This window comes from Anser cygnoides, chromosome 3 (assembly GCF_040182565.1).
Source record: "Anser cygnoides isolate HZ-2024a breed goose chromosome 3, Taihu_goose_T2T_genome, whole genome shotgun sequence".
Lineage (NCBI taxonomy): Eukaryota > Metazoa > Chordata > Aves > Anseriformes > Anatidae > Anser > Anser cygnoides.
This window is the reverse complement of record NC_089875.1, coordinates 71,177,227-71,204,235: the sequence shown is the minus strand read 5'-3', so window position 1 is coordinate 71,204,235 and position 27,009 is coordinate 71,177,227. Positions and strand designations below refer to the sequence as shown.

The 27,009-nt window shown below is 38.6% G+C and overlaps 1 protein-coding gene across 2 annotated transcripts; it reads right to left on the bottom strand.

Moving 5' to 3' along the window:
• Window positions 1-954: 954 nt before the first annotated feature.
• Window positions 955-25,170, bottom strand: HDAC2 (histone deacetylase 2). 2 transcript variants are annotated; one of them, XM_048081114.2, is made up of 14 exons: window positions 24,962-25,170; window positions 18,171-18,283; window positions 17,605-17,722; window positions 16,546-16,620; window positions 16,103-16,241; window positions 12,938-13,079; window positions 9,215-9,307; window positions 9,008-9,116; window positions 7,449-7,589; window positions 5,555-5,663; window positions 3,384-3,514; window positions 2,333-2,488; window positions 1,547-1,604; window positions 955-1,332 (listed from the first exon to the last, which is right to left on the bottom strand). In XM_048081114.2, exons 1-14 carry the CDS (start codon window positions 25,011-25,013, stop codon window positions 1,302-1,304), a joined length of 1,467 nt encoding a protein of 488 aa, XP_047937071.1. In that variant the 5' UTR covers window positions 25,014-25,170; the 3' UTR covers window positions 955-1,301. The 2 variants fall into 2 exon arrangements, with proteins under 2 accessions (XP_047937071.1, XP_066850507.1); XM_066994406.1 differs by lacking the exon at window positions 24,962-25,170 and adding an exon at window positions 24,280-24,526.
• Window positions 25,171-27,009: the final 1,839 nt, after the last annotated feature.

The following is a 27,009-nucleotide window of genomic DNA, read 5'->3' as shown; positions in this document are numbered from 1 at the left end:
GCTGTTTCACCTAATATTACTAAGAAAAAAGTGATCTAATCCAATTCTGGGAAGGATTAGAGAGAAACTGTAAGGTTAGAAAGGCAAATACACCATTTATCAAGCGCACGATCTTAGAGCATTTGTACCTTAACTATCCTCAAAGAAAACAAAAAAGCATTCTACCACACTAGTGCTGTCAGGGTAAAGCTCTCAATCTTGCAAAAAAGAATCTACTGACAGCTATAATCTAATTCATAAAAAGTACTTTCTCTCCTTAAATACCGCACTTCAGTCCACTAATTCACACACATTTAACCTTCACTCCCAACATGACCCGCAACTAATCCAAGAACCACTGGAAATTAAAAGCAACTCTGCAAGCTTCTGAGCTCACTGTTCTGAAATCTAGAAAACAAAGCTTATAGTGGACAGAGAGGAAAAAAAATGAATGCGTGCACTCAGGCCTCCATTTCAATTCAAGCACCAGAACCAAGTAATCAATCGACCAAAAAAGGAGAAAGTATAAACATTTTAACAGGGACAATGTTTTATGATGCTCATGACTGAAAAAAAAAATCAGAATGAGTTATAAGTTTTATGAATAGCAAATGAACCAGTCTTTTGAGTAGATTCTGATAGTTGGGAAAGGTTCTTGAACAGTACAAAGCATCTGATTGTAGTTTTAAATTTCTATATTAAAATGCAAGTTCACATAACCATGTTATTCTAACATCTCTTCACTCATTTATTCATCTTGTTCAAACCTCATGTATTCATATTCTAGTACATTTGTTGGCACCCAAGGCAGGAGCCATTGAAATGCACGGAGTAAATGAAAGCAGTGCAGTTCAACTTGAATGTTCACCAGCTGTCTACTTAAACTAATAAGAGAGAAACTCCATATAAAATAAGCAGATTTACATTTACCCTTGAGTAGCTAGTGGATTTAATGATGGACAAAAGACAACAAAGTACAATTTTTTTTTAATAAAGATAAAATTACAAAAAAGGTAAAATCAGCTCAGGAAAGGCAAATTACTTTAATAGATCAGTTTAGACATTTAACATAATAACTCACATCCATTTTTAAATACTATTACATAAAGCATGGTGAAGAAAGGAATTTCTGCCTCATAATTAGAAAACTCACAATACAACTTGCCAAAAACCAGAACAAAGCCGTTTGAAAATAAATACGGTCCATGCCAAATAGTACAAAATGAAATCAGCAGTCTCTCTCAATACGAAAACTTTTCTTCTTTTAGGTATTCTCCAATTCTAGTATTATGTTCTGCAACTGATGTGAGGCTATCTTTTGTTCAAGGATTGCTGAGCTGTTCTGATTTTGCTCTGCATAAAAGCAAAAACAAACTGTTAAGTTGTGCAATTTTTTTTTTAGATTAACTATTTTAGAAATGCCATTTTGAGTTACTACTGTTACAAGTCTAAAATCTTTAGCGTTATGACGGAATGAAAATAAACAAGTAAACAAATACTTTAAAAATATTTTAAAATTTAAATTACTAAATGCTCTCAAAAGATGATATTCATCATTAGAGTTTACCCTTTGGTGTCCGTCTTTTCACCACTGCTGTCCTTGGATTTATCCTCCTCCTTAACATCTAAAAATAAAAATTATATGATTTGAAACATACAAAAAGATGCAAGAAGACTTTAAAGATTTAGAAAAAAAGAATGACAAAGTTATACTTTTTATATATATACCTGTAACTTTGGGGAAAAAAACAACTGGTTACACATTGACCTACAGTATTAAACGTATCCATCTAAGGGGATGAGCTGAGCACAGTGCCAAGCCATCCAAAATACTTCAGGGTAAGTCTCTCTCAACTGGCCGTAACAATATTATGCAGTAATTAGGTCTGGATTTGCCCCTGAGCATCATAGGATTGGTTGTCTTCTAGCCTTAAGATATAGCCTTTTCCTGGAAATGTCAGAAAGCTCTTGGAATACACTGTCCCCAGAAACCTATCCAGCTTTTGTTGCAGAAAACTAGCTGGCTCACTCTACGAAAGCAAACAGAAATGAACTATTTGTCTAACATAAAGCAAGACAACCTTTTTTATCCCTGTTTTCATTAAGCTACACAACCCCCTGGCTTTAAAACTTCAAGCTTGTGTGGAAGCAACAATAATTCTTGACTGAAAGTACTATTTCTGTGCAAACAGCTGCACCCTTAAACTGATGAAATTTAAGAGATGCTTTAAATACGATTGGGAAAAAATAATTTCAACATCTATTTAACTGTTAATTGAGAATGCATCTGTCTCCTAACAGAGCTGACATTTGCAGTTCTATAATATAGGATAAAATCACAATGATACCCTACCTGCTTTTTTGTCCTCTGTCTCTTTTTTGTCTTCTTCTATCCTGGCTTTCTTTGCTCCTTTTTTATGATCTGCAACATTTCGTCGTCCACCTTCCCCTTCATCTTCAGAATCTGAAAACTCTTCGTCACAGGCTATGCGTTTATCAGATGCTCGAACTAGGATTCAAGAGTTATGAAGTTAATTAAACAAAAAAAATTGCATGAAGTCTGATTACAATAGACTAGACCTAAAAGAAGAACCAGTAAAAATATACTATAACCATTTAACACTGATGAACTAAGTTAGGGATAAAAATACCATCTTTGCATATACTCTGGGAGACAATGACTTCTGAAAGTAACTTTAGAGACATTTGGAGGATTATTTTAACACATCAAATGAATTTCAAATACTGGAAACTAAATCACAGTAGAAAAAATATGGTTTCAACAGTTCAGAAAACTGATAATGTGTCAATAAAAGAATATAGAATTACTCCGATCACTTTCTTAAAAGGTTAAATGTAGCAGGAAGCTCAGAGCTATAGCTCAAGAACAACTTGTTTTCTATATAAAGATAACAGTAATAAAATAAAAGGTAGTTCTGCAAGTGCAGAAAACTTATCCCACTCAATAAATAAAGCAACTAGACAAATTTACTTTTGAAAACACATTATCTCACTTTCCTTTCTTCATGAATAGCAAAAGTAAGAGGCTAAATCCTTCAGTTATAATTCATCCAAGACTTCTAGAGTATCTATTTTAGATTTACAATAGCTTGTTTCTTAAGATACAAAACCCTGAACGCTTTAATCACTTCTTTAGACTCCTGTAACAGGTTCATATTTGGGCACAGATGCAGTTTAAAAAGAGTAAAATAAAATAAATAAATAAATAAATAAACCGGCAAACCAACAGCAAATGTTTTTACTCTGGGGAAAAAAGTTCTCCAACTGCCAATCTTCCAGTACTGCACTACTGGACTAAGGTTTTGAACAATTAAATCTGGTTCTGAACAATTAAATCTATGACTATTTGGACTTAACCTATTATGAGCAATGACGTTTCTTACTAGAAATGCGTTTGTCTGGATCTTCTCCATCCTCATCTCCACTATCTTCATGAACAGCATCTTCAGGAATGGCCTGCATCTGTACACCAGGTGCATGAGGTAACATGCGCAAGTTTTCAAACAAGCGTTGCCTGCAAGTAAGGGACAAGGAAAGTTATTAGTAAGCAGAAGTAGCACTTCCTTGGATGTTGTATTTAATTCTGAAAATCTGCACCAATGTTAACCTGCTTTGCTTTAAATTCACTCTTTCAGAAAGCTTTCTATCCCTAACAAATCATCAGTATCCCGTTTTCTTTTCATCATTTTCTTTGAACTATTTAAACATATGTTGCAATCAACTTCAATCTTCAGTCTCTACTAGATCAGTACATGTTCCTCTGACCTGGGAGGACCCCAGTGACAGTATTACTCTGTTCAATAGGCTAGAGTATCAAGTTGGATAATAAACTAGCCTCTGAAGAAAGCTAGAGACTTAGACTTAAAGTATGAAGACTTCCAAACTGTGTGTAGCAATGACATCAGGGTCAAAAGTGATCCATCTGGATAAGATTACTTTTTGAACATTCCAGAGAGAACAGAAAGTTGTTCTTTCCCATCTAAGCCACCTGATGTAATGGACCTCACACTCTGAAGAGCCACGTGCAGGAACAGAAAGGACAATGGACTTCTCTTGGGACTTGAAACTACCATTCCAAAGAAATCAGGTTGAGAGAAAAGAATGGCAGGTTATAAGTATCAATTTGCAACAACTATCTCAGTATCCCTTTGCACAGTTAGAAGAGAGAAATGGTAACTGGGGCTTTATGGAATCTTACAGTCTCTCTTTCTGTTCAAACCATATGACCCGGCAAAACTGAAACCCCTTAAAAAGCTAGATTTCTGGAAAAGCATATAACTAACTGAAAGATGATCCTCTAAAATGATGGGTCATTGGCCATCTTGTGGGTACTATCACAAGGATGTAAGGTTATCTCTTTATGAAAAAAATGCACAATCTGAGGCCTGGGATTGTTAAAGAGCAAGCACATTTTTGCAGCTTACTCACACCATGAACCCTCAACAATACTCAGCGTACAGCAAGCATCCTGGCAGATGAACAGCTGGAACACTCTTACTGTAGAGAAATTTTATAGAATCAAATCAATAAAATAGAGGTATGTCTCCCCTCCCCCAAAGTACGTACCAAAAGGGTTTTAATTTTTAATGTGTGATGTATATATTTGCATTATGAACAACAGTCTATACACCAACCATTTCAAAAATTAGCGTTTGAACCGCTTTGGTGAATTCTGCAATTTGACAAACCTATACAGTTGCCAGTTTTTCATCTTTATTCATCTATTTTTACTAACCAAAAGTATTACTGTGCCTTATTAACAGTGTATTAAACACAGGAGGTGCTCTTCCTCTTAAACTCAGAGCAGGGGCAAACCATAGTAAACTAAGTACTTCAGGTTAACGAATTCTCTCTTATCAGTTGAGTACAGAATTGATTGTATGTTTGTATTACTACATCCCTTAAGTAAAATATTAGTTTACAATCAAACCTTCATTATGTGAGAAATAAACTAAATATCAGAAGTGGCAAAAGCTGAAGACACCTCCCCCTCCATAGCTTGGCAGTGAGCATTTCTCAAACCTTGTAGACTTGTTGAACCACAGTCCCTCAATTGCTTGCACATATCACTATCTTTCCATGGTTTTGGATGTCTGAGCTCACATGTGACTTTTTTATTTTTACAGCTGACAGCTACAAAGAATGACAATCAGTTCATGTTTAGACAAGGGAGCTGAGAATTTGAAATCCCAATCATCAGTGCACACCAGTTTCTTTCCTGACAGGATAAACTTTCTACAAAATTATAACAGTAAGCCAAGTAAAACAGTCATCTCTTTAGTTGCTGGAAGAAGTAAAAAAAAAAAATCCAAAGTAGGTCTCAAGTTTTCATATTTATATTCATAGAATTTCATAAGCATACATGCTGTTATAGGCACAGACTTTTAATTTAAAGTCCCTCTTCTGATAAAAGGGAAAAATGCCATTTCTGCTCAGTACTTTTTCAATGTATAATGGAGAAAGGTACATAGTTTTAAAACCTGTGTAAAAATTAAAACTTCTGGAGAAATGGGATTCATACAACCTACTTGGTAGATAAGTAATCACTACTTACTTGATCTTCTCCATATATTCTGGTGTATTCTGATTAGTCATATTTGATGGACTAATATGAAGCTTAAAGTCTGGTCCAAAATACTCAAAGTAATCATTGTATGGCAACTCTATAAACCAAAACACAAAAGATCAATTTGTGACATATTTTAAACATTTTAAATACAACAGTAGTTACATCACGATTTTAGTTAGAGAACTACCAAATCTGAAGTATTCACGTGAGCAATTATAGTTCTAAGTACTGCTCAAGCTGCTTAGTGTTTTTCCTGTAAATTACTCAATACATGAACTTAACATTTTTTGGCAAAACATGTACAAAAAAGAACGTGCAACTGTAATTACGTTAGAAAACATGCTGGGACAATGTTTAAATACATTTGATAGTATAATTAAAAATGCTACTTCTGGAGAATAAGGAAAATAACTGATAATTATTTATAGCTGTCAAGTTAGTCCAGTTTGAAAGGTATATGTGAACAAGTCAGAATATTCCTTTAGTAAAACGTGATATGCATTAATAGGTTGAACATCACAGCTAGTTCAATATCCACATTAACTTTTGTACAGCAGTTCAGAGACGCCTGTCCTGTCCCTCTCCAGCCCCAACACCTTTCTGGTATTTTCACAGATAACCTGTCCCCTGACTGGAACATCTAAGTTCCCAAAATGAACTAGATGAAGACTTCATACTAGGAAATTAGTAGATTTTTGTATTAAATATGACTGTATTTTCCCAAGCAACAAGACAAAAACAGCAAAAAGCCAGAACATTTAAGAAGTAAGATACCAAAACCCACTTCTTAATGTACCCTTTGTCTTGCTTCTTCATTTATAACTATTCCAGGATAAGGGATCTTGTTAGAAAGGAGATGGGAAGATTTGCTATTGCAACCTTCAGAAATTCACTGTTCGTCCTCAGAACAGATTAAAGATGACTAAGATTCACAAAGTTTAGAGGAACATTAAAAAAAATAAGAAATCCTATGTATCTATCTATTGACGGGGACACGTGAATTTTAAAAGTTCCAAGATAAGGAAATAGCATCTCTTCAAATCCTTTTGTTGATGTAGAATATACATTGAAATACAGGATGTAAAATGTACATCTTGAAATGGGTTATCTACATATTTTCTCACTGACAGCAGCATTCCACTGAAGTCAGATGGAAACAATATGAATCCAGCAAGAGATACATGTATATCAAAAGGTTATCAGCGAAAGCTTCAGTCCAACATGAAAACTGCCAATGACCGATGCAACAAACCAGTCCAAACATTGATTTTATAGAAAAAGTTCCAAAAACATGTCCAGAAACATATCTGGCCAGAAATGAAGGGAGCACAGGAGCTTTGGGGATCTTCCTCAGAGAAATTACTTCACTATTAAAGTCTTTATAAGTAGCCTATTATTGCTCTTTCAATTTTAAAACTTAGGAGAGCTTGCATAGCCAAAATCAAGACAAATGAAGAGCTGAAGTCAATATACTTTCGTAGTTACTTTTAAGTCAAAGACAATAAAGACGCTGCTATGTTTTACTACTTAAAATGGACACTTGCATACTCAATCATTTCTTATGAACACCATGTCTGTGGTACCCAACTTACATAGGTCTGTGCTGTCACGATCAAAACAAGAGTATATATTCAGTCACACAGATGATGAAGTGATGCAATCATTTAAAGCTTTTAAAGCATAAAAAAGCACCAAACCCTGAAGTTTATTTAGTGCACATGCTACTCAAGTTATTGGCTAAACCTTAACAATAACTTTCTACATAGTTTATTCTAAACTGATGTATTGCACTTAGTTATAGAAATATTTACTATCTGTTCACTTAGACCTTCCCATGATTACTTCTTAATAAAACATTATTTGGGGGATTAATATTTACCATTAGGAATTTCACAATCTAAGGCAACAGCAGTTTCATACGTCCAGCATCGAGCAACGTTGCGAATAGTATATCCACCTCCTCCTAACATCAGCAACGGCAAGTTAAAAGTCTTTACAACTTCCACACATTTAGCATGACCTGTCACAAAGAAAAAAGGTTTGACAACATATGCAAAATACCTATTAAAGAAAAAATGTAATTTCTATGTAAAGAGTTATTTAATCAGACATATGCAGTCATACTTATTGAGAATTGAATTGATTCAAGTAAAACAGAACTGTCTCCCCCTACATTTAAGCACAACCTCACAAAACGTCAAGATCTACATGTAAGAACTGTACATAATGTATTGAACATTACCCACCCCAGTCTTCAGAGACTTTGTATGATGGTCTCCTATTGCTGCAGTTCTGAAATGCTCTTTGAATGTTTTGAATTGACATCAGTTATGAAAAGACAGTGATAAATCTAGGGACAATTTCCCAGTTAAAAGCAAAGTTGGAAGAAGAAAAGCAAATCAGTACTTGGTCCTTTCTACTTCTAAATTTGAACCTGTATTAGAGGTTGCTAAGTCTTGCTTACAGAGTGAACTGGTGCCAAGACAGTACACAGTCCAGGTAGATACAGCATACTGAAAGGCATCTGTAGGAGGCAGCAGCTCTCTTGGTTTCCAAGATATGTAAGATGAAAAAAAATCTGAGCTGTATGGGCAACTGAAGTAGCTTTGCCACCTGGTGCAAATCAAGAAAAGAACCCTGAAACACTGAAGACCCAACAGATACTGTACTGCATTTGTTGCCTACAAAACTCTAATTGCCTCATTAAGAAAATAAAAACAAAATCCAGAAAATCAATGATTCAAACAGGGTGGATTCAAAGCTTAGTGACAGTTCAACACATATTTAGCATTTTATCACTTAAATAATTAATATTAATATTTGCTTTGTTTGTTAAGTTAATGCCTCATCCCAATTTTGAGAATCATGCCTTTGGATAGAAATGTAAGTAATATTAAAAGTCAATTAATTCTACAAAAGTTAATAAAAATAAATGTTACCATAAGGCTTGGTATAAAACAATATAAATGTACAACAGTATCAGTTTAACAATGCAATCAGTATTCTCATTTCAGTAACACCTATTTTATGCCTAACAAGATTTTTTTTTTTTTTACATTTAGTAGTCCTACTAAGTGACCCACTAGCTTTGTTAGTTGCCTGTCACAGTAAGTATTGCAGTAGGACTACTGTTATCAGCCCGTCATTTCAGGACATTGCTTAAAAGCTACGGAAAGCCTGTGCATAGAAGAAAGAGAATCAGTTGAGTGGCTAGAAAGAACATGGAAAACCACGGTTCTTAACTTTTTTAGATGGACAGAAAGAAAGAGTCAACTTCTGTGTTTCTTTTGGCCATCTCTGTATAGTAAAGAAAGAGGCGATTAATCACAGTAATGATTTCTGACTCCAGCCTTCATCATGCAAATTTGTTGAAAAATAGTATGAAAAACATAGGTTTTTCTTAGCAAAGAAGTTACAAACACACAATTTTCTGCTTACCTTTAACAGTAAGATTAAAGCATCCCAGCCTGTCACCAGACAATGAATCTGCTCCGCACTGTAATACCACAGCACTGGGCTGATACATCTCCATTACTTTGGATATAATCTATAATCAGTATAAAACACAAAGATGTTAATTCATATTCTGAAAATAAATCCACAAAATGAAATAAGTATCCTTCCAAAAAGCTTAAAAAAACTCACTGGTTTGAATATTTGTCCATATGATTCATCATCTATACCATCCCTCATTGGAAAGTTGACAGCATAGTATTTGCCTTTTCCAGCACCAATGTCCTATAAGCAAAGATGAAAAAGGGTTTATTACAAGTATAGAAACATATAATGGTATCATGAAAAAAAGCCTATACAAGTATGTTTAACTATTTTGTTCCATTAGTCATGTCCACTGGGGGGACGGAGGAAGCAAAGTACCTTACTTGATCCCCATTCTCCCATGCAATCATTTTGGGATGTAAGAATTGTACACCAAGTTTGCAGGAAGTACACTTGATTTTTAATTCAAATACTTAAGACAAAAAGTTGAAACAAATCAATTTAACCCAGTCAAAATAGTTCAGCAAAAGCAAACAAGAAAACTGAGATGAGCAAGGTGAGGTACACGTTTTTGATGCCATATATCAGATTTAGGTTTGGCAGGATGTTTGAAATTATTCTCTGCTCCAAACATAGGATGAAGAACTGGCTGGAGCAAAAATGAGAGAGAAAAATCAGAGGCCAATTACAGGCTCCCTTCAAGAAATGGAGCCTTTTTAAACAAAAAGAAAACAAACAAAAAGCAAACTTGCAGATTATTTTCAGTTCCATTAGTTGTAAATGCAGAAACTGCAGCAGTTTATCTTACTGGCTTTCCTGGACAACAAACGCATTAAAAGAAAAGTCTTTGCAAATAGATAAATAGTGAATCAACCCCGAATCTTTCCACTTCCGTTTTGACAATCAGCTTAATCCCTGAATATCTTTGCTTGCCGCACATTCCCATTTCCTCCCTTTAATCATCACCAAACAAGACAGAAACTGATCCATTTTACACAGTGCAGTTCGCTGCCACTAATCAAGGTACAACGGGGAAGACAGCAAAACCCAACATGTTTAGTTGGGTTGTAAACTATTATCAAAGAGCAACCGTGTAGAAAGAGGCCCCACGGCCTTGAAAAAACTGCAACTCCCTAATAGGGTATCCCAGCAGTACAAATACTAAATTTCTCAGCAATAAGTATTGAAATGGTCACGGACTTTTTCTTCCTGAACAAAGCCTCTTTAGCATCAAATTCAACAGTAATGAACCACCTCCAGTAACCACCATTGGGGGGTGGGTGGCCCAATGCAGCAGAATAACAGCATTTCATGGTATTGCAAACGACACTGAAGACCCCCTGATAAACACATCTCTGACTGCTTTGGAGTGTAACAGTAATCCAGAATTACATCTAGGCCTTCAGATGTCAGTGCTTCTGAGGTGACAGTAGTACCTTGCTTTCCAGATACAAAATTAATGATTAAGTCCACCTTAATCTAAAACAGAGGAAATAAGAATGTGCACATGATTTTCCATTAAACAGAGTAACTGCTCTTCAGCTAGAGCTGCACAATAGATGTTTCTTTGTAACTGATATTAGTTATACTGGATATAAACACTAAAGAAACAACATAGCATATTGGCAGTTGTCCCATTCATTAATGAATTAAATTGCACCACAGAATCCATGCCTCCATCTAGCATTACTGACCTATGACATAAAGGTACTACAAATCTTGTCTTACCTACATCTAAGACGTGGAAAGTCAAATAACTTACAACTGACACTGGAAGTTCTGCACAACACCTTCACTAAAAACAAATAAACCCAGCTAACTAGAACATGTGAATGCAACCTCCATCAATGTATCTGATTTACAGAGATCTGCAACCAGAGAATTACCAATTCATGCATGATTTGTTTCTGCATTGAATAAGCATAAACTTATTATAAAGTTATTATAAGCATAAAGCATAAACTAATCAACAAACCAGAATTACAGAAACAAGTCTAAGTGGAGCCCACTGACAACAAAGATAAGATTTGGTTGTTAAAATTGATGCAAATAACCAGCTAAGTCAGATCAAGCTGAGCAGAAACGAAACCAGTATAATACTGGTCTCCAGAATGAACATTTACTCCTTCCACAAAATTAGTCTCCTTTAGCTCAATTAGCTTTGCATGCTCTGGAGAGGAAAAAAAAAAGCTAATTTTTTTCTTCTCCTGTGAGGATGCAATCATTGCAATAAATCCTGCTGAAGTCTGTATACAGACAACGCTCATTTCAAAATACTAGCTAGCAGCATACAACACAAAGTTACCATGCCTGAGGTACTTGTTTGTCACTGACACTGTGCTAAAAAAAATCCCAATAACACTGGGATTTGTATCCCGTATGATATTATTTTATTTCAAATGTGTATCTTTTAATTCTTCGTCCTGGGTGTGGTGAGGTGAAGAATCCATAAACTCCTCTGTCAACGGGAAGTGCTGTTTCTAAAAATCCAAGATATCTAAAAGCCTTAAAAAAAAATCTTGCCAAATTCAGCAACAACAGCTTGTCATTATAAACATCCTGGTCTGATCTGCTTTTTGTTTGAAGCACCACTACCACCTTGTGGCCAGTCAAGTTAAATGACATGCGTAAGAACACCACTTGATCTGATTACTACCTAAATCAATTTAGAAAGCAGTTTAATGAAATCTAACAACCGTAATAACATTCAGCTCCAACAACCAAACTGAAATGAACACAAAGCACCCCACTGACTTAAAGCTCAACTTTCTTTTACTGCCGTGTCCTCTGGGTATCATAAGCACACTGTGCAGCACACATTCTGGGAATATTACTATAAACACACACCTGCAACACTTGAATCAATGTGAAGATAGTAGGAAAACAGTTAACACATTCTCACAGTTCTGTTGTAGATCCACTTTTTAGAAGTTTTTAATAACTTTCCTAAAAACTACTAACTGTATGCACAAACTAATGTAAGAAAGTTGCTAGTACCTGTTTATTGACTTATCCTTGGAGTGCTGTTATAAGGAAAGGTTGAACGTAAAAGTATGAAGCTAGGAATATATTAGTCCTAACACCTGAAATACTTTCTCAAGTGGCAAACTGGCACAACTTCCTGTTCTAATGGGCTAGTTTAATGCAAGGAAAAACTAACTAACTTAAAATTAACCCTAAATGCTAGGTAAATTTGTTTTAACTCGGTTTATCAGAGGTTCTCTCCAGCAGATTAAATGATAATGCTTCATGGGCCATTGTTCCCTACATCAAGCTAGCCATAACGCTTAGTAAATAATCATCTGTGGAGCATGCTACACTTCTTCAGCAGTGAGCATTGTGAAAACTCAAAACATACTTTATAACATAAGAAACATTTCAAAAAAATCAACCAACTATATTAATAGGCAAACAAAACAGTGAATTCCGCATTACGAGTGAAGCTTTGTGACTATTAAAGCTCCAGCATGAAGGTGTTCTAGGATTTGAAATAAGATTTTAAAACTTGTGGTCTCTAAACCACCCCTTTCCACTATATGTGAAGAACTGAAATGCAGAGACTGTAATTACAAATATAGCACATTGTCTGTCCAGGCAATTTATCTAAAAGTCAAGGGGTTGATTAAGCTAATATAGAAGCAAATAATTTACTTCCCAGTAACTCCCTCCCTCCCTCCCTCCCCCCCCCCCCCCCCCCCCCCCCCAGGTTCTTCAACAAACCTATCGCTCCAGACTAATGTATTTTCTGAAAATATACTGGTATATATTATTACTGAACATCATTACTGTAACCTAGTACTAAAACAGTATCTACAAGGAAGTGGATAAGAGGGAATTTATCACCTAATGAAATTTCAGGTTCAACCTTACCCTAAGGTCCCCTGTGCCCGGAAAATATTCACCATACTTATGGAATGATACTGTCATGACACGATCTGTGGTATAAAATGCTTCTTCAACACCATCACCATGATGGATATCAATATCAATATACAACACTCTTTGGTGATACCTAGAAAGAAAATTATGCATGAGAAATCACCATTATCCATTACGTTTGTAATATACTGATACCTAAATGAGGAAAAACATAACCAAAAGAAAAAACAATCCAAAGAACACTCACATCCCAGATTATTAATTTTGATGATTTTGGTTGAAGTTACCATAACCACTCAGAATTATCAGTACCGTTTGGATAATGGTGAAAATACATTTATCTTAATCAAAACCAAGTACCAATTAAGTACCAATCATACCAATTAAGTATGTAACGTATTCAATGTTCATCTGAGTTGTCCTACTCAGTATTAGTTACACTTTGTATTCCTGTTCACGCCACTTTCTGTTGTTCAGGTATGTTAAACACCACGTGAAAGGGGCAAATTCATCTGCTTTCTCAATGATTGCAAACATATTCTGCACTAAAACACCTTATGTTAGATGTTTCTCCAGAATTTTCCAAGAAGCATAGTACTATGAGCAGGCATAATCCACATCCGATAAGCCCACAAAAAATTTTATTTTAATACCTATTTTCCATCAACTTGCCTTCTTCATCTCTGCAACTTGTAAAGATAGTTATGTTCTCTCTACTAGTTTCATAAACGACTTAGATGCAGGACTCAAAGGTATACTAAGTAAACTTGCTGACAATACTGAACTGGGAGGAGCCACTGACTCCTTTCAGGATAGAGAAGCCTCACATAGAGATCTTGACAAATTAGAAGGCTGGACAGTCACCAACACTATGAAGTTTAATAAGAGCAAGCACCAGATTCTGCACCAGGGACATGAGAACCCCTGGCTATATGTTCATTACAGTGGATAAGAAGTTAGACAGCCGCCCCACAGAAGGGTATCCGCAGATTCTGGACAATGGCAAGTTGAGTATGAGTCAACAGTGTGCCCTTCCCTTGCAGCCAAAACAGCAAACTATATCTTGGGGTGCATCAAGCAGAGCACTGCTAGCCAGTTAAGGGAAGAGATTGTCCCGCTCTGCTCTGCTGTGGCTTCAACTCAAGTACTGCGTGCAGTTTTGTGTATCACAGTATAAGTAGGACGTAACTATAAGAGACTGTCCAAGGGAGTGCTACAGAGATGGTAAAGGGTCTCGAACAGAAGATTATGAGGAAAAGCTGAGGCCCCTTGGTTTGGTCATCCCAGAGAAGAGGAGACTGAGGGGAAGCCTCATGGCGGCCTGCAGCTTCCTCATGAAGGGAGCAGAAGGGCAGGCGCTGAGCTCTGCTCTCTGGGGACAGCGACAGGACCCGAGGGAACGGCATGGAGCTGGGACAGGGGAGGGTCAGGCTGGGGGTTAGGGAAAGGTTCTGCACCCAGAGGCTCCCCTGGACAGTGGTTACAGCCCTGGGCCTGATGGAGTTCAAGAAGTGTTTGGACAAGACTCTCAGACACCTGGTCTGATTTTTGGGTGGTCCTGTGTGAAGGACAGTTGGACTCGGTGATCCTTGTAGGTCCCTTCCAACTTGGGATATTCTATGTTCTTATTTCCAATTGTACTGCACTTACTATTAGCATTAAATTATGTTACTCCTTAACATTTCCTTATATACAAGTTTCAGATCATTTTATTTGAGAGGGATAAAGAAACCAGTTGTTTGAAGCCCGAGAGCTTTCGAAACAACAGTAAACATCCCTTAAATACCATGCTGTTCAGTAAAGCACAAAGTGTCAGCATCAGAAGACACATTTTCATCATGCTTTGCGTAATGCTATAGACTGAGTCTGAGCAGCCATAATTTCAGGCATTCTAAGATTTTTCTCTTAATAAGATGTCAGAAAAGATTTCAAAAAAAGCTTCTTCCCATGGCCATATAACCCACATCTACTTGAAAGTTTCCTTCCTTCACATATATGTTAAGGTAAAAAAAAAAACAAGAGTGGAACACAAAATTACACTGATTTTGTTAGACTGTAGGGACGTACCTGAATATACGCAGATTAAAAGGAATGTTGTAGTAAGTTAATATTTATTTTTTTTGTGTGTGTGCCTTTAGCAATTTCTTCCGTGTTTGGAATCACTTCCAGGTTACAGATATTTCCCCCCACCCCCTCACCAGCAGACTCAGATGCTCCATTCCCAAGCAGTCAGATGCCCAGAGTATATTTTGTTAAAAAAATAAATAAAATTTATGTATCAGAAGGGATATAGTCCCATTAAACAGTACAATAATATTAATGACTTGAAATTTTAGTGATGCACTACTGCTTGAAGGTAATTTTATGATAGCTTTTTCATTACTCCTCTCACCATTTTTTATTTTGCAGCCACAGCAGCACAGCTGTTATTTCATTGTTTCGTTAATAGCCACATTAACTCATGTAACAACCCAAGGAAGCTCAGCGTATGATCTTCCTTGAATATTTTTGTTTGGTTTAGTAAAAATGGCTTGTAACATAAGAAACAAACAGACATTGAAAAATCAAATAGGTATACAATTACAAGCACTATATGTGACATTTAAGTGCATAATGACTACCCTAAAGGGTCAGGCCAGTAATCATCTGGCCCAATATCCCCATGAGTAGAAACAGAAGGTAACTTTTAGAGACTAAGCAAGCCTATCCTTTTTCTGAGATCTGCTACCCTAGTACTTCCTTGCCATCTACAATTACAGCATATGGTGTTTTAGAGAATGGACTGCTTCTTGGTTCTTTAACTTTCATTTACAGAACTCTTGTCCACAATTATGTCTTCTTTTTCTTTTTAATCTGTTGTTGTTCTGTCTCATTCCTGTACTAGCAAGATCTAGAAGTTCACTATCTTCTGTGTAAAGTACTTCTAAGTATATGTTTCAAAACTATCTCCAAATAGCTATCTTTTCAGCTTGCTGTATTTTAGTTTAGGCTTCTCACTGGAGCCAAAATGGACAGAGTTTGGAGTTTTCTCAATTGACACTGTACAAGTTCACCATAGGCTATGAAAAATAATGATATCACAACCCACATCTTCAAACATTTAAATACTCAAATTTGACACTATAATTTTATCTTTATTCCTCATCATAAACTTACTTCAGTAACTCAAGGATGGCAAGCACAATATCATTAACATAACAGAAACCAGATGCCTCTGACTTCTTAGCATGGTGAAGACCTCCAGCCCAGTTAACAGCCATGTCTGTCTGTTGTCTGTTCAATTTTACCGCCCCAGCTGTAAAAAGACACACAAAATTGAAAGGAAATGCAGTCAGAAACATCTGAAAGCCTTTAAATCTGTCACAGGAAATGGTTTCTTTTTTTAATATGATTAAATCTCACAGTTAATCATAGATCTAATCATTTACCAATACTGAGATACAGATTGTCAAATATCAGACAGAACAACTATTGATCTGCATATTTCTATATAAAACAAACTCGTATCTGCTCCAGGTTTTAATATACTATCAAAGTTTTAAGTTGCTGACATAAACGTAGTAAAGCTACAAAACATCTGGCAAACAACCCATACTTACCAACAGAGCCTCCAGTTGATAGCTGACAAAACTCAAACAGGCCATCAAACACAGGACAATCTTCTCCAACGTTAACTGTGTAAGAAATGCATTACTTTTCAAAAACATCATTCCGACAGTATTGCTACAAGCATGGATGATGTATACAGATGCATAACACATTTTGCATTTCAACGACCATTTCTTTTTTTGATAGGTTAAATTTTAAACATTGAAACACACAAACAGCTTGCCCACACTTCTAATAATCAAACTCAGTTGGTAAGGTCTTTATCATCTAAGATGACTCCACACTGTTCTGTTTAAATTCAGTTATTTTGTTTCCACAGGAAGCTTTTTTTTTTTTAATGAAGAATTAACAAGAAATTAGACTGTTTTTTATGTTTTGGAAGACATGCTGATTAACATCATATTAAGAAAAGTACAACTGCTTGGAAAAATAATATGCTGAGAAAGAGGCACTGCAAAAAGGTAAGAATATTTCATTTTTAAATTGATAGTGTCATACTGCATTTCTAATAGTACTTTGAGCTTATTTCTAAAATCCAAGCAAAAAATTAATGGAAAATGTGAGAATTGAATAAAATCCAATTTTTACCACCTCTAACAGGAATGAGTCAACTTTATTTCTTTACCTGAGAACATTTTCACATTTATTTTTACTTCCCTGTTCCCCTATAAGCCACTCTTCTTTAGAAAGATTTTACATTAGAATGTATTTAAGGCATTTTTGCAAACAGCCAACGACTAAAGTTTAACATGGTGCGCTAAGCCTACAGAAAGTATTATTCTGTATCCAGCATACACTCTGAACAGGGGCATGTGTAAATTCTTTCATAAGAATAAAGAACATTTTTGTGAGTATAGCTGCTTTTAAATAGAAAATCCCCCAAAGTAGTGTAGCTAAAGAAAGGCATGTTACTCTTACAGCATTTCTCCAACCCACCTACATCATTAGGCTACTGTTTCTACCTTTGTACCAGTGAATATTTAGCTTTAAATAACATTAACCACCAAAGCACATACACAAATGCACATTTAGCCTAATATGACACTTACATCTCTGCATCTGCTTGCTGTACTCAGACATATTGTCAGGCCTTATTGATCGGAGAAATTTGATGTATTCATCACTATGGTACTTGGTCATTTCCTCAGCAGTTGCTTTGTGGGGTCGCTGATAACAGAACAAGTTATTTTAATAACTGTTTTTGCAGCAGTACCCTGATTAACAATTGACTATAACAGACAACCCAAAAGAAATCAAGTCTACTCTGACTGGGGAAATAGTGAAACTGTCAGTAGTACCGTTTTGCATAATGCAAGGATTGCTAGAGTCTTCTAAATTCCTTGTTTGGTTACTCTAACCCCACCCCCCAATCATAAAAATAAAAAGTTTCATAAAAGTTTCTAGTGAAGCTGTATCTCACTTCTTCCAGAGATGGACAGCAATATGCAGTCGACACCAGTTATAAAACAGTGCTTCATTTTTAAGCAAGACAGCTCTATATACACTATTATTTTCTATTTCCACTTCCACTTCTCTCCATTTGTTTTTGTGAGAGTACTTAAAGCCTATATAAAAAAATGAAAATGTTTCAGTATAATGCTTTGCTTATACTCACGTAAATTTCCATTTTTCTGTACAAGCCATAATTTAGCAGCAAGTTGTGGGTCATTCGGATCCTATGAGGCTTCATTGGATGTCCTTGTCCATAGTAATAGTTTCCAATATCACCTGTCAATATCACACAAATGAATTTGTATTACAAAACAACTTTTCATTGCTACCTAAAAGAATCATCCCCAGAAGATAAATGATGATTCCAGAAAGAGATGATAAAGGGAACACTATTTCAAACAGTCCTTGAGCAAAACGAACAGCCCATAAAAGGCTATTTGCGGGAAGCAGATGGCCAAAAAAAGGCCAAAACTAAGACCTTTACTAAAAGCAGACAGCAGTGGGAGAGTGAAGATGCATCCAAGAGGTTTCAAAATCAAGAGCGAAGAAACTAGTGGGATGGAGCTGGAGAATGGGAGACAGAACTGGAATGAAGAGGGGAGCAAAAACTACTGATGACAGTGACATCATACCGCAACAAGAGGCTGTGGTAAAACCTACTATTCTGCAAGAACTGATTTTAAGAAGATACCATCCTCAGCCTGCCCTGAATTGCTACTCCTAACAGTTACATTCCAGCAGTTAGCTTTAAATCCACTCCTGTAACCACATACGTAAGCATTGCCGAGCCACCTGCTGCTAGGGATCCAGAGTAGTTTTACAGAGTCTTGTAATCCAAATGAACCCAACTCTGTCAAATTGGAGAGTGACTAGACACATGATCATCATAATAAATTTAACACATTTCCAAGAAAAGAAGAATGGCTACTTTCACTGGCTAGTAAGTTCTCCCCTTGCTTGTGTATAGTAAGAAAACACCTGCCTCTCCTTTAAATACTAACATTCCCAAGACACAAACAATTTTAAATAGAACCAGTACTCCACACGTTTCTAGAAACATGGACAAGCCTGAAAGGTATACTTAGTTGTCAAGGGCTTTCAGCTTGCCAATTCCATAACAGCTGTTTGCAATACATCTTCTATTTTGAGGAAATTTCCTGGTAAGATTAGTGGTTTTACCTTCTTGATTAAAAAAACAAAACACTTTTCTTGTCAGTTACCAAGACCTGCTGATACAGCAACCCTGCACTTTCATCACATGCAGGTCAAGAGCAGAAGGTTAAAACAGAGGATACTCCGACCTCCCACATTGCAAAAACATCACCTAACATTTTATAAAATTCCATATAACAGCATATATAACATATTTGGGGTTCAGGAAAGAACTTCCACAACTCTTTGAAACTAATGACGGTAAGATGGAAACTGACTGTTTACCAGCCCTACCCTTTTTTTATGAAGTTACCATTAAGTTCCAGGTTCACGAAGCTTTAAGCTAGTAAAAGCTTAAAATTTTGAAAAATTTAAGATGAGTAATTCCATAATAATGGCTTTAAATAACATGAAACTTTTGAAGAAACTTCATTCCAAAACACATTTGTGGCAAAGAATGTACGTTGCACCTTTTTATTTTTTTAAACAGGTCATTTCAGTTTCAATTACACACCATGTATAGTCATTATCATTGACATTTTACTCAAAATGTTAATGGATAATTAGAAATGATTTCCTATCTTCTTGAAAAGGTGAGACTTTCCCTTACATAAAAGAAGGCACTCTTACCCATTTCCCAAGTATATTTGGGACACATCCTTTGGTAAGAGCATCAATTATACATTCAAAATTAAACCACACCATACGGTGCAGAAAGCATTCTTAAAAACCAACAACAAAACAATCAGTCATCAATAAATTAAACATAACTCTTTTTAAACGAGGAAGACAAACTTTTAAAAGTATTGGCAATTTGGCAAATTTAATGGGAGCTTATCTGATAAAAGAGAAGATCTGTTGGTGAGTAGCTGGAAGAAGCATATCAATCCTTTCACATTAGAGGTCAGCTATAAAGATTAACAATAGATATTAATATAATACACTTCAGCAACCAGCAATACCATTTGCATCTTTTCAGTTATTAGCATTACCAGCAAAGGAGGGTTTGGGCATTAGCCTCTTGAAAGAAAAATAATCAAATGTATGGACAAAAAGCCCATTGAGTTTCAAGGGGCTGTTATGACATACATGTTCTCAGGGGTGGGTTGGGGTAAGGAATAGGTCTCCTCTTTCTGCATTGCCGCCTTGATTTGCAGCCTATATCACCAGAGTCTTGGAGACACCATCCTGTGGAAGGCAAAGGTCTGCTCAGAAGTTTCTCCTTCAATCCATTAAGGAGAAGGTGCCCCTCCTGAAACTTCTTCATCCACTGATCCTGAAACCTGTGCATCTCTTCTTCATATGCTTAACATCAACCACAGACTTACTAGAGTGCTTTGGGAAGAAAAGCAAGGGGTACCAAGATCCACTGTGTGTGGGGCAGGGCAATACCTCCCCACTGATGGAACTAGAAAGCTCTGCACTTCGTACCAGACTGAGAGTATGCATATAATATACATACATACATATATATATATATATATATGAGAGAAGTGAATACAGCAGAGCCAAGTATGCAAGACTACTATTGCGGATAGCACAAGAGTACTTGATGCCAAAGTTGTCAATACAAGGGTAAAAATACAGAAGTGTTATGAGCATACTCATAACACACATCACTCACCAGTGAGGATGTACACGGTAAGTGCAAAAAAAAAAACACAACATGAGTGAAACAGGAAGCAGAGGGGAAAAAATGCAAAGTAGCACACGCAGAAAGTCGACACATCTATTAATCCTCCACAACAAGGTTTCAAAGACTCCAATTGACTGTTGTATACCAGTAAAAACATCAGCTACTGAGAAGTAACGATATAATTTCTGAAACGTTGAGTCTTCTGGAAGGAGACAAATCAAGTGCCAATACAATGCTAGCACCAACTTATTGTTCACTATGTGATGCAAACTGTGATACCAACAGATGGCCAGAAGACCTAACTGAAAATTAACTTTTTATGCAAGCTGTCACACCTTGGGTTCAAATATGCTAACAATACACTAATAACTCATCAATTCAGAGAAGCTACACCACTAAATTCTGAGTAGAGCTATCAAATTAAAACAAATCCACGATTCTTTCGTTGAACGTTAAGTGTTGGACCCTCACGTCTCTACCAGAGAGCTCAGCAAGGTCTGTAGATGTTCAGTATTCTATAGCAGAAAAATACAAGATGCTACATGCCCTAAAGGAACTTCAGTTACATTTGACAGACTAACAACAAAGTAAGGAAAGCAGCTATGTCCCCAGAAACGCATGTGAGACTGTCTCCTCTTAGTAAGATTTATAGAGAAGTGACACCTTTAAATTAACTGATTACAAAACAGTCTTAACAGCCTGAAGGAGGATGGGAGATATGACATTTACGTACTATTTCATTTTGTAACTTTGGTTACTAAGATAATTTGTTATGTACACCAATCGTAACTGCTCATTTTAAATACAGTTACCATGAAATCACAAGGTATTTCAGAACCATTTTAAGGACAGAAACCCAACCACTACTACACTTTGTGGAAATAACATGAAAAAATCTTAACAGAGGTATTAGTTATATTTGGGTTGAACTCTACAGTATGAAGGGGTGAAACGATAAAGATGAATCTAGAAAGTAATCATTGGTGCCTGATCAATCCAACAAAAAGCTATTTAAATAGACCTAAAACTACTACATTAGCATACGAGGACTTGAAGGTTTTTTTGTTCTGTTTTTTAAAATTAAGCAGGTAAAGTTCTGACTTTTGAGCCCTGAGCAGAAGTTGGGAACCACTGCAGTTTTAGAAACCACAGTGCAAATCATCAGCAAATTTCAGTGAAATACTCTTCGGTTAGGGTTTACATCTGCAGATAAACAGCTTAAACACAAAGTACTAATGTACTTAAATGCTGTCTGAATATACTAGCCTACTGTGCTATTAATACAGGTTTAGTCTCATCTTTATGGGTGGAACCAACCAGATTCTAATGCAGATCTCTGAAATTTTTCACAAAGGTTGAGCCTTTTGAACACCCACATTGAATTATGCAAGACAAGTAATCTAAACAATACTGCTAGTGCAGTGGCACTGAACAAACCCACTTATTAACTGTAACTGAGCTAGCTGCTGTAATTCCACAGAACTGTGCTCTGCTGTACGGGACACAGAGTTGGAAAGACCATCCCAGGTCCTGCCTGTTGCTGTGGGCAATGGTACGCCACCTACCTGTTTTGAAACTGACCACTGAACCATCTGAGCCACACGCTTCAAGACCATGGCAATGACTTGAAGACACATGTAAAGAAAGGACTACAATATCCTTCCGTATCTAGGACGGTTCTTGGTGATGTGAGCAACAGACTTCACTACGTTATGATGACAAATATTAAGGTGCCTAGAAACATTTGCTCAAAATATTTTAGACAAGAGAACTAAAATACCTTAGTTTGCACATTTTCCCATGATATACTGCATCAAATTTAATGAAATTCCTGACAAGCATGATCATGAACAACATAAACTCTGCGAACAGGATGTAGCTGTTACAAACAAGCTATAGAAAATGAAATCGAACTCCTTCTTCCACAAGCTTACTGGTTGCAGGTACAGACTGTAGGCTGTTAAAACTGTTAATTAACAACAAATGTTAACAGCAACACACTCATCAAGACTTGCTGAGTGACAGGCTAATTTGAAAAAGCAACTCTAAATGACATACTGAGTTACCACAAAAATCACGTAGAAATTTATTGCATCTTAAAAAAATACGCACATATGCTTCTAGTACTCTTCAACACTTTTTGTTGTTTATTTTTAAAGAAAAAAAATGAAAGGCTGTGTGGAAGGACAATTATGATAAAAAAAATGGTCGTTTACTTCTGTGAGGACATCCTTAGAGATATTTTGCTACCTCAGTTGTGCACTTGCAGTACTTGTACTTCTTGGGTTTGGGTTATTTAAGACTTTGAACACCCCCCCCACTTTGATTCAAGGCTTTGCTGGTTCAACATGTTACAAAATACTAAGAATTACCAGATGAACCACAAATTAGCATTGGAAATATTTACAGCAGATATTAACTCTAGAAGCTCTGCTAACAACTGAACTTCCAAAAGAAGTTTAAAACAACTGTTGGCTTTAGAAATAAATAAATAAATAAAAATAAGAGGACACCAAAAACGTTGCAATGCTGTTCATTTGTTACAGAGAAAATCATTTTATAATGACTTTTACAACAGATACTCCTCCTTTCTCTACATTATTTTTAATTGCACATGTTGTAGTCTAGATATTTAAGCCAGATATTAGCTACAACTGCTTGTAAGTCACCATTACACTGCCACCTCAAAATTTCTCTTCCCTACTTTCTTCTACCTCTTTCCTAGCTGTTTTAGGGATCCTGACACTAGTACCAAGAATCAAAATCCAGGAATAACAGCAAAACTACAGATACCTATGCCTAGTAAAGTATAAGCACCTGACAAAAAAAAAAAAAGCTTAATAAAAAAAAACCATGCAAACATTTGCAAACAGAAAGGTTTGCATCTATTGCTACAGCCTTCCTTTCTACAAGGCAAGAACTGATTCCTCTTGCCTGGTAGTAAGATCCCAGCCTCACCAAAATTATCCCTAACAGGGGCCTCCTTTCCCCTTTAGGCTGAACAAAGAACCAGAGCCAGCAACAAAGAGAAGGGGGCGGCAACCACCACTCTGCCTCCTTTAGTGTGGTGAAAGACCAAGACAGGCCCCACAAGATCTGCCATTTCTAAAGAATGGCGGATTTGCTGCAGCAGCAGGCACCTTTGATAGCTTAGTGGGTTTAGTTCATTCCTCTTCGTCTCCAGAACGGTGAAACCAACAAAACGTGGAGGCAAAACAGCCTCAGTCTCTGTTCCCTCAGTACGAGGGCACCAACCTCATCCACCAACTTAAAGAATCGTTACAACTGGAGGCAATTTTAAAGATCTGATCTGCAAGCGAACTGACCACCGAGTTTACCTTCTGGATAGGAAAAAAAAAAAAAAAAACAAGAAGGAAAAAGAAACGCAAAGTCAACAGAACAAAACGAAAAGTTCTCCCTGCCGCGGCCAGCACCACCACCAAGTTGCTGCACACATCCGAAGCCAAGTACGAGCTTTACGCACTTCTCCCTTGCCACCGACGGTGCAACCCCCCAGTCTCTGCGGCCCCCCCAGAAGGAAGCGAGCACCCCGGGAGGGGCTGCGAGCACCTGGGGCCCGCAGCTACCAGCCCGCAGCCGCAGCGCTGCGCTCCGCCGGCAGGGAGCCCCTCGCCCCCCCCCACAGCCCCCAGCTCTCCGTGCGAGCCAGGGGAAGGCCTGGGCCGCAGGAGCCACCAGGTGCCGACCCTACGCATGGCCTCGGCTCTTTTCTTTTTTCTTTCTCACCCCCCCCCCTTTTTTTTTTTTGCGGGGGAGGAGCCAGACGCGGCAGCGACTCCACCGCCCTCACGGTTAGCGGATGAAGGGGAGTGTCCCAACTTTTCTCTCTCCCCCCCCCGCCTTTTTTTTTTTTCCCCCTTCTCATTTTGGGAGGGGGGGGCGGCGGGGTATAACAATAAACACCGCGCTCCCCTCCGGTAGCCCGGCGGCCTCCCGGCTCCCACCCCGCTTCCCCCCTTCCCTTCCCCTCAGCGATCCCCGGGGCTCGGCCGGGCCGACGGCTGCAGGTGGACGGGACCTCGGCCCCTCGGAGGGCTACGGGGGGGCAGGGGGCGCCCGTAATGGCGGGGGACGGCGCCCGGCGCGGCGGTTAACGGCGGCTAACGGCGCTGCCCCGCTCCCTCCCCGCAGGCCCCCTCGCTCACCGTCGTAGTAGTAGCAGACTTTCTTCTTGCCGCCGCCCTGACTGTACGCCATAGGGCCGCCGCGCCGTGGCCCAGCCGGGGCAGGGGGAGGGAGCGGGAGGCCGAGGCGAGCGCCGAGCCGGCACCGAGGGAGGGAGGAGGGAGAGGGAGGAGGAGGAGGAGGAGGAGGGAGGGGGCGGGAGAGCGGGAACTCGCGACGCCGGGCTGCGGGCGGACCCCACCATCGGCAGCGCGGGGGGGGTGAGCGGGCCGTGCCCACTCCGCTACTGCCGGGGGAGGAGGCGGAGAGGAGAAGGCGGAGAGGGGGCGGAAGAGCGAGCGGCGGCGCTCGCCTGCTTCCCACCGCCTTTGTCACTGTTTTTCACGCGTAATTAAGGGAAGAAGCAGCGCGGAGACCTCGCCAGCGGGCTCAGGGAGGAAGAGCTTTCCCCGTTCTCCCCCCGCGCAATGGTACGGCCCACCGGCGGGAGGGAGCGGGCTGCGGGGCTTGCTCCCGCCCCTCAGCGGAGCCCCCTCGACGCATGCGCGGAGCCGCCCCGGGCAGCCCCTGTGCCGCATGGCCGCCGCGGCCTGAGGGGAGATCCCGCTCCCCCCGCCCGCACACCGGCGGCCCCGTCCCCTCCTCAGCGCCGGGGCCAGGCGCGGCGCCTCCCCTCCTGAGGGAGGGGAAAGGCCAAGGCCCCGCCCGTCAGCCCTCCTGCTGGGGTCGGGCACAGCCCCGGCCCGGCCCTGAGGGGAGCGGTGGTCGCTGCCGGTGCCTATAGCCCCTTGGGGCAGTCACCCGGCGGCGTGAGGGTGGTGGGAGCGTGCTCCAGCACCGGGGTTGCGTACGGGGTTCTTGTGTTAGCTACAGAAAGTGGCGAGGGGGTACCGAAGCACGGCCATTTTACTCCCTCTCCTTCACCTGAATGCCTGCTAGGCCCCTAGGAACTGGGGCAACAGGTAGCTGCGGAGAGCTAACGGGCAGATACGCTGCTGAGAGCACCCCGGCAGTGCGAGCACTGAATCGACGCTGTTATAGCCCCGTATCCCCCTTCTAGAAAAAGTTCAAAGCATATTTTACAGCATGCATGGTAACTACTTCTTCCAAAATTAAAACATGCTACACAAGATCAAAGTGGCTGTGGTTTTATATGTAGGGCTTGACATCTGAAGCAAGTTTCAGTTTCAGATGTAACAGCAGTTTTCTCTACTTCAGCTACAAACGGGAGGAAGAAATACGAAAAGTTACAATAATCACATTTATACTTACAGAGTAACTACAGCTTTAGTGTATTTAAGCTGACTCAAGGGTTTACAGCTGTTAGAACTTGGTCTGATACATCCACATCTGGGGATTTGCATCAGTCAGGAAAAATATTATTTCTTCAGCTGACATAAAAACCCAATATTTAGGGACTTGCACTGATTGTAAGTGTTACAAATGTTCCTTGGTTTATTTGAGTCTAGGAATACTTAGTAACCCTGATTCTCACCATGGATACTTTTATAACAGATTATATAAATGCCTACATCATGGTCACCCATCAAAACCAGTGCATGCTCAAACAGAGGTTAGATCCGTATTCTAAAAATCAGGTTACTTTCAGTCCTAGAGATATCCAACAAAATCTTAGGCCTTCAGAGCTGATAAAGAATTCATTTAATATGTCTATATTGTTATACAGGACCAACTGTAAAATACTTCCATTAAATACATGTATATATACAGCACATTGAAGATAAACCTAGGACATACTGAAATGCGTTATAGATTTTTTGCCCCCCTTCACATTGTAACAAAAGAAGACTCTTGTGTAGCCAGGTGGTGTAGCATATGTAAGAAGCATTAACCATATTCCACTTGGCATTTTCTCTCAAAAATAAGATACAAAATTGATTTCTACAGCTTGTCATACAGCTGATACGTGCTTTTTGATGTACCATGTTATTAGCATACACTTGCGACCATTGAAATTCAATACATTTGTGAAGTTAACTCAGCATTTTGTAGTTGCCTGATAAACATTTGCATCCAAACAGTGTAATAGCACAAATCAGCTGGCTCC

Excerpts from the sequence above, each read along its gene's own strand:
- HDAC2 (XM_066994406.1), bottom strand. The coding sequence starts at position 24,511 with ATGCGTAGGGTCGGCACCTGGTGGCTCCTGCGGCCCAGGCCTTCCCCT. Across the intron at positions 16,242-16,545 it reads ATCAACTGGAGGCTCTGTTG|CTGGGGCGGTAAAATTGAAC; the intron begins GTAAGTATGGGT and ends GTCTTTTTACAG. Across the intron at positions 1,333-1,546 it reads GAAAAGACGGACACCAAAGG|AGCAAAATCAGAACAGCTCA; the intron begins GTAAACTCTAAT and ends GCTTTTATGCAG.